This window comes from Bidens hawaiensis, unplaced genomic scaffold, assembly GCF_021521415.1.
Source record: "Bidens hawaiensis isolate Kalapana, Puna unplaced genomic scaffold, B.hawaiensis_p1.1 tig00015452_1, whole genome shotgun sequence".
Lineage (NCBI taxonomy): Eukaryota > Viridiplantae > Streptophyta > Magnoliopsida > Asterales > Asteraceae > Bidens > Bidens hawaiensis.
In genome coordinates this window covers 258,855-269,817 of record NW_027492382.1, presented here as the reverse complement: position 1 = coordinate 269,817, position 10,963 = coordinate 258,855, and the positions used below count along the sequence as shown (strand labels likewise).

The following is a 10,963-nucleotide window of genomic DNA, read 5'->3' as shown; positions in this document are numbered from 1 at the left end:
TTTTAGTACAATATCAATATGTCCTTAGTGTTTGTTCATATAATTAAACAAAACCCTTTTTGGGAATTTACAAATTCTTAGCTTTCTGATTAGTTGAAATCCCAAAGATACTAATTTATTAGATGTACCATAGGAGATTAATGATAAGATGTTAACTCTATTGATATAAAATGAGGTTAGTTAATGAAACCTTTGACGAACATAGTCTAGTGTAAACATGTTCTTTTCATGTCACAACTCACAACATTGCAGATTCCTAAGATATCAAAAGTATACGTTTCGTTTTGTTAAATTAAAGCATCATGGGCTAATTGCTGGTGGTGGCGAGGATGAATGCTTTTACATGCAAATAAAATCTTTTGTACGGTTAACGCTATAGAGTTTGATGGTGATGGAGGCTAACACATGTAGTTCTGCAAACTTATATTTACTATTTTACAGGTGATGATTTCTGATCTGTTCTTGTCATCTCCTCTTCTAGTAATTACTATTGATAGGCATATTGAACAGATTTGATAAACAAACAGTAATGTGTACCGCGTTGCAAATTATAGCCGGCATTGCGGGTTATCTACCATATGTGTGTATATTAACGATAACTCATGCAATCTCTAATCTGCATCTAAATTACACCTTTACTTACAATCATAGGATTTTACCCTACACCACTTGGAAAGATAAAACCTTATCCAATTTCATGATATCGCTAGGCCAAAGGCCCTTTGATACATATATATTTGAATAACTACACACTCTCTAATCTAATCCTAAGTTACACCTATACTGACAAGCACCGGGCTTGACCCACACAACTTGGAAAGACAACTTTTTTTTTAACGAGAACTTACACACTCTCTGTAGATACATATATGATAGAAAAATATGAGGAGATGAGTTGCGTATAGAAAAGTGAAGAAGTTGTTGAACAACAAGAGAAGAAGTTGTCTTAACGGTAGGACAAAGTTGTCAAAGTAGTAAAAGGAAAGTCTTAGGATCCTCATACATCACCCTTTGCCTATACGGCTCGTATAGAGCTATATGGGCCGTATAGCATTCAAGTTGTGTCGGACGTTGTCGGTCATTGTTTCTGGTACCTCGTATAGCCTAGACGTGCACAAAAAAACCGGTTCCGGAACCTAACTGGTGGAACCGAACCGGAACCGGTTCCAGTTCCAACCCGGTTGGTACAATACCCGGTTTGGGTATTTTTGTACCCGAAAATCGTACCCGGTTCTCCTATTTGTATGTCAGTATCAGTTCCAACCCGGTTCCTACCCGGTTCTTAATTGGAACCGGTTCGGTTCGTACCTGGAAAAACCAGTTCCGAAGGGTTTTTTTTGAAGGGTCAAACAAAAGTCAAACTAGCCGTTGGAACCGGTTCCAACGGTAATATAGCCGTTGGAACCGGTTTTTGAGACAATAGATCCGTTGGAACCGGTTCCAACGGTAATATAGCCGCTGGAACCGGTTTTTGATGCCCAAACCGATATATAACTAGTTTCCGCCACTTGTTTTACCACCAAACTCAAAAACAAACTAAAATACTACTCCTTTAGCAAAATCGTTCCTTTACCCGACCATCCAACTAAATATTATTAAAACATAAACGATACTAAACATAACAACTAAAACATAAAAAACAAAGTCCGTCGTTTTAATCCGGAAATACTTATTTTTGGGTTGTAGAGCCGGACGACTCTCCCACTTCCGTTTTTTTAGCTTCCAACCTTCTTTTCTCTCGACAATACTTATTCGTATGTTTTCGTAATATCGAGTTGGACCCTGCTTTAAGAAACTTCGAGCAATATTTGCAACGTGCCAACTCATGTGAGTCGGTCATGAGACACAAATCGTAATGAATCCAAACATCGGGGCATCTTGTTGTTTCGATCACCATAACAACGTCATCATTAGTTGTCATTTGTTGTCGGTTTAAGGTTAATTGTGGTTTGGAGTGTGTTTTATAGTTTTAGAATTGGTTTAACAAGTACACAAACAAACATTGCTATTTATAGTAAGAAAATAACCTATTTGTAGTTAAAAAACCGGTTCCAACGGTCAAAAACGGCTATATAGCCGTTGGAACCGGTTCCTAACGGCTACAATATTTAAATTTAAAAAAAAACCGGTGGAACCGGTTTTTACGTAAAAACCGGTTCCGGTTCATACCCTACCCGGTTCTTAAAAGTTAGCATATCTGGGCATCGGTTCGGGTCGGGAACCGAACCGGTTCTTGATTGGAACCGGTTCCATTTTACAACCCGGTGTGAAAAAACCGGTTTCGAACCGGTTCGGGTTTTCCAGTTGAACCCGATTTGTGCACGTCTAGTATAGCCCATACGGGCGTACAGACATAATTTTTTTTTAAAATTCTAAGACACTTATATAATGTTTTTTGTTATGTTTATTTTGAAAGTTGGAGAGAGTGTAAATTCACTGCCTTACGAGGTTATATTTACAGAAAGACTTGAAGATAAGTAAAACATTGAAATGTTGAATAAGGGAATAGGATGAATTGAATTTACATTTACATAACATACTTGGCTAAGTAATTGTAGTTGTACCATGAGAATCTTCGTTTAAGATTATATTATAACGTTTTTCTACAAAAGTTTTCTATATGGTAATATAGCCTCATACAACCCGTATATGTTTTATGGTGTACCAGATGCTATATGAGCAATTAAATACCTTTACGGCTCATATAGGCCTATGCGGTTGTATAGGCTGCAAAAAGTTGTTTTTCCCCATCTTACACTTGTCAATCATGTGTAGCCTATACGACTCGTATAGGCTTGTCCAGTTAGCATGGGAGCGGTGTATGAAAATCACATCCCAAAGGAAAAGCTCTTAGAGAGTAGGGAAGAATGAGAAGTTGTCTTTAGAAAGATACATAAAGAGATAAGATGCCAGGTGAAAGTAGAGATGTTAGTATGACAAACGAGATGGAGTGTACGTAATGTAATGCATGACTGGATGTGATTTTGAAAGTAAAATAATTTTAATGAAGATTTGTTCTTTTTGTAGTAGAATATGGAATTTGGATCACCTTGTCATGCATTCTTCAAGACAACCATAAATCACCAATTTCAACAACCTTCAACCCTCATAAAAACCACTCATGATTATAATCGCCAACAACCTTCTCACCAAACAATGGCTTCTTTTGGTGCCTTTGTTATTCAACAATGTTAGCTTGAAAAGAAGCAAGCATCAATACCTATGCACGGTTGAAGTGCAGAGCAACAATCTCTGTACGTGTGGCAGCCCAAGATTGAGGGGTTTAAAGTATAAACGAATGAGATATAGAGGACATGATCAAAAAAGTATTTGGGTTAATGTGTGAGATTACAAGAATGAGTGGCGATCAAGTGAGGTCAAGAAGAGAGAGTAGATGGTAGCTGGAGCCTGGAAATTAGGACAAAAGAGATGAAAAGGATGACGTAGGCTTAGGTTTTAGGCTTTGTAATGAATCGTTGTGTTCCTTTTAGATAACCGATTGTTTAGACCACCCGCAATGCTCATTTGTGGAGCAAATGCAAAAATTTTATATTAGGGCTACCTCTACATGTTAGAGACACACGTCATTAAGTGTGTCTCAAATACGGGTGTAATGGACCCATCTAATAAAAAAACATGTTGTGTGTGTGGATAGTGTTGGAGGATACCGACTCATTCTACTATCTCTATTATTCATGTATAATTGTGTATCAAATGTTACGTTAGTGTTGTGGATTATATTTTACAGTAAAGATGAGCTTGAGATGGTACCGGTACCAATCCCGATCCCGAAAAATCAAAATATTTTGTATCAGTATCGGTACGGTCGTGACCAGCATTTCATGTAAAATTCAAGAACTACCAGTGTCGTATAAATACCAAAAACTAAAAACTAAGTACCGATTCAATACCGACGGTACCGAATTTAGTACCGGTACGATATCGAATTCCTCCCCAATCTCCCTCACATCTTGTCCTACGCGTCCATCACGGACGGCCTTTGAAGTGTCTTCGCATCTCTCTAGGGTTTTGTTTGAAAAATCAAGGGTTTTACATAACAAATCAATCATCTTTCTTTCTTTCTTGGTAAATTCTCATCTCCATACCCATATATATCATCTACTCAAATGTTGTTTCATTTCATCTTCAGAACAATTTCAAACCCTGCAAACCCCTACATCAACTTCCAACTATCCCACCAGTTTACAACCAAATCTTCAATTCGACAATCGTTCACAGCCTCTTACCTCGTTAAATCATGCGGGCTTCCTCCCGATTCTGCTATTTTAGCCTCCAAACGTCTCAATTTATCAAAATCCCCAAATACAGCTCACTCTGTTCTTGCCTTCCTCAAAAACAAAGGTTTCACCAAATCCCAGATTACAAAACTAATCGGCAAACGCCCTAATGTCCTATTATCCGATCCCCAAAACACCCTTTTGCCCAATTTCAAAATCCTGGAATCTTTAGGCCTTCCGAAGCCTAATCTCACCGCAATTGTAGCTGCTAACCCGAATCATCTGCTGAACAAAAAGTTTCAAGAAACAGCCCCACTCTGTGTTGATTTCTTGAAAACTATTCTACAGTCGGATGATAAAGTCATCGATGCCGTTAAGCGGTTCCCGTTAGCTTTAACTTATAATAAACGACTTTATGCGGAGGAAAATATTCGAATACTTTTAGATGCAGGGGTTCCTAATTCAGCAATACGAGCCATGTTGACATGGCAGCCGAGAACTTTATTTGCGCCTGTCGATAGGTTTAAGAAAATTGTCAAGGATGTGACGGATATGGGGTTTGACCCGTCGAAGGTTAGGTTTCTTTGGGCAGTTAATGCGGTTAAGGCTATGAGTAAATCGACTTGGGATAAGAAGGTGGAGATTTATATGAAGTGGGGTTGGTCTAAAGATGAGATCTTTATCGCGTTTGAGAAGTATCCTTGGTGTATGATGGCTTCGGCGGATAAGATTACACGAATCTTGGATTTTCTTGTGAATACAATGGGTTGGAAACCGAGTTATATTGTTAAGCGGCCGATAGTTACGAGTTTTAGTTTAGAGAAGAGGATTATTCCTAGGTGTTTGGTTTATCAGTATTTGGGGGAGAAAGGGGTGATTGAGGATTTTAATTTTACAAGGTGGTTGATGAACTCGGATACGAAGTTTTTAAATTGGGTTTTAAACAGGTATGAAGATGAAGCTTCTGAAATACTGAAAGTGTATCGAAAGCATTTGAAGGATGCGAAGATGTAATTTAATTCTTGATATGATCATTTTTACTGTTTTGATACGGATTAACAATGTGTTTGTAATTCGCATTCTTGTTGGCTTTTAGTAGCACACGTCTTTCATGTTTATTCATAGATTCAACAAAACCCTTTTTGTGTAAAGATCAACTTATTCTTCACTTAATCAGGACCTAATGGCGATACTTGTTAAGAAAATGGCATGATTTGAAATCCATGTCTAGAGAAGTCGTCGAGAGAAAGGAGTAATCATCTTGTTTGATGATCGAAATAACACCAAGGGTGGGTCTATGATCATATTATTAGTCTTAGTTTGGTGCTTTGCATTTTATTAGACATCTAAGGTTCTAATGAATTGCATTGAATGTGCAAAACATGCATCATCAGTCATAGAAACCTGTTACAACATAGGAGCCTTTTGTGGACATTTTTGTATATTACATTGCTATTTTCAAGGTAATCTAGTACATAAGAATGAGAGCATGTTAGAAGCATCCTTGAGCCCAATCATGTGTAGTTGGAGCAGAGAAACATGCCACATGTATTCGTAAGTTGACACGAATACGACCCATTTAACCAAAAATTATTTTGTATATTCACAATCTGAAGTTACTACCAAAAAAACTAATGCATATGAAACCAAATATGGTAAACATAAAAGAATGATTTTTCTTGTAACTAACATATTTTGATTAAGTACCTAACTGTACATGTTATGAAATAAGACATAATAATAGATTGCAAAAACAAAAAGTGAAAAGTTAAATGGATCAACCTATGAAGTTGTTGGAATGATCCGAACTGAAAACTTATCCAAACTCGTTTAGACTAAACTAAAATTGTGTATTCCTTGTTAACTATGAAGTTGTCGAAATACAACTATGGTCTAATGATAACTACTGGACTAAAATTGCATAACTAGCAAATGGGCTTATCTGCAGCTGTATCACATTTATCAACCATAACACACAGTTTAACCATCTAAATTGTGAAGCTCACTGAAGTTGACTTGTATTGAGAAAGTGTTGTCGTTTTCTATGGTGGAAAGATGAGCACAGTTTTTAAAAATATTAATTCCCTTAAATTAATGCAACTTAATAGAACATATTTGCTAGGATTAACGCACACACGAAACCGAACACAAGCACAGAAGTAGTAAACGAACACGAGGATTAACGTGGTTCGGTCTAAACTGACCTACACCTACGGGTGGCAACTAGGTATTCTTTATTGAGTGACAACGATTACAAATACATAATGTGGTATAAATAATGACTGAATTAGGGTTTATATCTCATTAAACAAGAAATCTAAACTTGCCTGGTCTTGGGCCCCGACTGCCCGCACCTTCTCCTCTTTGACTTCAAATAATAAACCAGGCCAAACAAGGCCTACGAACCTAACAGCATATTCATTTGCTGGTGGGTATTCGCCGGCCTCACATATGATCCTCGAGTGTTATTTTGTTTTCACTCCTGAGTTATTCAAGCAGAAGAATCCCACTAACCTTGCAGAAGTTTGTATATGCTATTAATATACTCACTTTGCATTAGATTGAGTTCAACAAATGGGAAATGATAAGTACATATAAGTGATATAACAGGGAAAGAAAACAGCAAAGGTGACTCCAGAGTCCAGATATGTTAGGATTCAGCAGTTGTTGCTGTTGCAAGAATAACAGCCGTCCTCAAGGGGCCCGCTTGCATTAACGATTTAATGCTTCGAATTTAAAGTGTATGCTATAGCCACAAGAAAACCATACAGCTTCAATTAGCTATTACACCTGTAACAACTCTATGGAACAGCTGTTTATTTCATAACATCTTACCTCAAAGGCGATAACTTTTCTGCAAGCCAATATTATTATTACTTTTATTATGTGACTATGAATTCGTTTTGGGTTTGGATACCGACCACAAAAAGGCCAACCCATGTTGAAAACATGCTCAACCGTAATGATTTATAACTAGCATGAGTGTTCATTTGACCAGAAAAACTTAACCCATGTTTATTTTGCAGCCTGTTTTATTTAAGTCAATGTGATTCAGAGCCATAAGTATGTTTGTACTTTGTAATATGTAAACATTAAAGATTGTATATCCTACCCAATATCTTCAGACAAGAAATTTAGCATGTAATGAGTTGATCAAAATTTCACAAATGAAAACCCTCGAAAATTACAATATCTTCAAACATCAGAGGGTCATCATAAATACACACAGACACACTAACAACGTTTATCCCAACTCGCATACATGTCTATTGTTTATATGAGCACTGATAAACGCGTCAAGATTCCCATTCAAAACGAAATTTGGATCAGCCAATTGAATCCCAGTTTTCACATCTTGAACAAGCTTGTACGGGCGAAATACATACCTTCGGGTTTCTTGCTGCCAATGGTCAATAGCACTCTCCTTTTTTATCTTACTAATATCGTAAATCTCTTCATCTTTTAATATCACTAGCAGTTTTGCCTTCAACCGATTCAAGACCTTCATTTTGTTTGAAAATTGGTTCCTCTCACCTACACCGATTTTTGAGACAACACATGTCGGTTAATCAATAATGCCTACGTGTTTTATTGTTATTATTGCATTTAATATTTTAAAATTTTCTACCTGATGAGTGAACTGTCAGGCCAGTTGGAATATGTTGGATTTGAACAACAGACCCTCTTCGACCCCGACCCTTTTCACATAACGGGATGTTATTAATCTTCAAATCTTTCTCATCAACATTTAATTCAGGGGGTTCTTCAAGAAACAAAGGTACAATATCAACCGCAGCTGAACTAACCTAAAGTGCAAAAAACAACAAACAATTGAAAGCATGCATAAAAAATTGTAAGTAACTTGTGAATAAGTCATACCTCGGATAATGATTCAGGATGAGATGTTATCATTCGGTGAGTACCCTTTTCGCCTAAAAAGTAACCATACGCGTACTTTTGCTCAAACTCAATAATTACAGATTTGACACCGCCTTCGGCTTTTGACCTACATTGTTTTTCAACTATTCTTCCTTTTAAACCTTGCTTCTTAGCCCACTTCATGTACATTCCAACAAGTTGTTCTGCCCATATCTGGTTCCCACCAATTTCACAAGTTAGCTTGATAATAATTAGTAGTATAAAAGGCTATGTAAAACACAGAATATGATTTATGAACCTCAGATCGAATGCCTTCAGATCCCGCTTCTATAATAATGCAAGCTCCCTCAAATTCATATTTCCCTTTAAGAAGTTTGGACATTTCATACTTTGTCAAAAACTTGCTCACATCTACAGACGCGGTATACGCTTGCTTAAGAAGTGAATAATTTATTATGTCCATCTCAGCTAACTCTGTAATAAGTTTGGCTTCTTCAACCTATAAAAATCAGAATACAATTAAACAAGATATGAGTTGTTGTAAAGATATTGAAAATATTATTTAAATCATATTACCTTATATGTAAGGTCTTTAAGGGCATCAACAACCTTAGCACTATCGGCTAACTTGATCAGTACGTCACTAGACTTGGCTAAGTCGTCCCACAAATCATATTCACGAACCATTTCTTCTTGTTTGATTCGGCGCGCTTCTTCAAACTCTAACGCGGTTAGACCTAACATCTCAGCACGGTTAACGGAGTCTTCTATCTTCTTTCTTAATGAAAACATACCTACACAAACCACAACATTATTAAAAAGTTCTAACATAGCATTATATCTTTTAGCAATCCTGATACGAAACCTTGAAACCTAATTCTTTTGAACCAAGCATCAGGACGCATACTGGGGCTGGATTACGCGCGTTACGTGGCGCTGGACGCATGTTTCCCGGTTCGGTACGCGTAACCGACCCCACATGCATAACTGGCATTAAGCCACATAACCAGCCCTGCGTACCTTACCGGCATTAAACACACATAACTAACGTCACTCACGCGCGTAACCGACTCGTGTGGAACGCGGTTAAGCGTGTAACAAGGCCAGTTTAAACGCGTTACGTAGTGCTGGATGCCTGTTTCCCAGCCCCAATACGTGTAACCAGCTCCGCACGCATAACCGGCACTGGAATGTGCATGACTGGCATTTAAACAGGTGTAACCAACGCCTAAACGCGTGTAATTGGTGCTGTGCCGAAAACCAAAAGCAAAACTGAAATTGAAATGTACAGTAATTTATTTTAAAAGGAAAAACATTTTTAAACCAACCTGTTTTTGACCAAAAACATGTTCTAACCCGAACCCACACTACCCGACCCACTTGTTGAAAGTATCTATAATTAGGTAAGAAGATGAAAATTTGTAAATGAATACTAGAGTAGTATCCAATGAATTTGGATGCCTAACACTATCCAGTTTCATTATAACAGCACCAATTTGGTATGAAGTAATTTCAAAATTAACATAAAATTAAAGCAAGATAAGATAGATAACTAGAAAGCGTGTAGAGACCGAGTTGTTTGTGTGAATTGCTGGTGTGGATATCCATCCGTTGAGAAGAAGAAGAAGAAGAAGCTGCAGCTGGAAGTAGCAGCCGCCGTCGTGTGTTTCTTCTTATTATTATTCCTGCGACGCATCTCCGACGAGTGCAACCGTTCAAGTGTGAAGTCGTTGCTGTTTCAGCCGCCATTTTCAACTTACAATTACAAAGCTCACAGGGTTTTTGTATCTGGGTTCGGATAATTGACCACCACCGCGATTATTATTAATTTATTATTTATTTATATAATTCATTGTTCAGAAAAATATTTGTTTTTAGAAAAAATTACAAATTTTGTCTTTTGAATTACATATATTATGGAATATATCCTTCATCAAAAAATAGTTTCATTCTTTATCCTTTACATGGATGTTTGTTTGTCATGATTGTTGTCTTTTAGCTAACACATGTTAACTTATCCCGTTTAACAGATCATGTGCAAAAAACGTGATGAGCATAATTTTCTTTTCCCCTGCCCTTCTCTTTCCTCCTCACTTGTTAACTTGAGATCTTTCTCTCTCTTAATACCTCTCCCTCCCTCCCCCCCCCCTGCCACAAACCCACCAACACAACCACACCACAACACCATCGTCACCATCGTCACCATCGACACACACCGTCACCGTTACCATCAACCCTCACCACAAGTGTCACACTCCGGTTAGATCTGCCACACTTCGGCATCGTTATAGCTTCCACCGCTCCGGTTAGATCTGCCACACTCCGCCATCATTAATAAACAAATAGTCTGTTTACCTGAGCGTGTTACCGGAACACCTTCGTCATGTACCTTCATGTTTTTCAGCCTCGTTTTGCTAATCGGGTTTGTGATTTTCGCTTATGTGGTAACTGATAAAGAATCGGGTCGACCCATATTGAACCGGGATTATGAGGCTTGTTACTTACTGCAAGGGGTATATGATAAAAAGCTAGATCTATGGCCCAACCAGCGACTACCAAGCACCACCACACCAACGCCTCGACCATCACCATCCTCGACCAAAAATTGAACATAGGACGGTCAGGGTTTCAATCTGTAACCCTTAATCCCTTATCTTATTTGAAGAAACGTGGATCGGCTCACTGGTAGGCGATCAACTTTCCTCGGGTATGAGTATGCTATTTCACCGATGGTTCTCCGGAGTATGAATTCTTCCACCTACAAAACGAGCAGCACCGTGAACTTACCCCTCAGAAAGGGACAGAGGGGTCCTCTTTGGGGTAACCCTCCGGTGTGAGAATAAGAG

At 38.0% G+C, this 10,963-nt stretch overlaps 2 protein-coding genes across 2 annotated transcripts; one reads left to right on the top strand and one right to left on the bottom strand.

Moving 5' to 3' along the window:
• The first annotated feature begins 4,127 nt into the window (after window positions 1–4,127).
• On the top strand, window positions 4,128–5,252 carry LOC143549255 (transcription termination factor MTERF8, chloroplastic-like). The gene has a single exon (XM_077040195.1). The coding sequence runs from the start codon at window positions 4,128–4,130 to the stop codon at window positions 5,250–5,252; it is 1,125 nt and encodes a 374-aa protein (XP_076896310.1).
• Window positions 5,253–7,380: 2,128 nt separating this feature from the next.
• On the bottom strand, window positions 7,381–9,924 carry LOC143549242 (peptide chain release factor PrfB3, chloroplastic-like). Its single transcript, XM_077040187.1, has 6 exons — window positions 9,689–9,924; window positions 8,694–8,911; window positions 8,416–8,616; window positions 8,118–8,330; window positions 7,867–8,044; window positions 7,381–7,772 (listed from the first exon to the last, which is right to left on the bottom strand). Exons 1-6 carry the CDS (start codon window positions 9,864–9,866, stop codon window positions 7,483–7,485), a joined length of 1,278 nt encoding a protein of 425 aa, XP_076896302.1. The 5' UTR covers window positions 9,867–9,924; the 3' UTR covers window positions 7,381–7,482.
• Between the last annotated feature and the right edge of the window lie 1,039 nt (window positions 9,925–10,963).

Excerpts from the sequence above, each read along its gene's own strand:
- LOC143549255 (XM_077040195.1), top strand. The coding sequence starts at position 4,128 with ATGTTGTTTCATTTCATCTTCAGAACAATTTCAAACCCTGCAAACCCC.
- LOC143549242 (XM_077040187.1), bottom strand. The coding sequence starts at position 9,866 with ATGGCGGCTGAAACAGCAACGACTTCACACTTGAACGGTTGCACTCGT. Across the intron at positions 8,045-8,117 it reads ATCCTGAATCATTATCCGAG|GTTAGTTCAGCTGCGGTTGA; the intron begins GTATGACTTATT and ends TTTGCACTTTAG. Across the intron at positions 7,773-7,866 it reads CCTGACAGTTCACTCATCAG|GTGAGAGGAACCAATTTTCA; the intron begins GTAGAAAATTTT and ends AAATCGGTGTAG.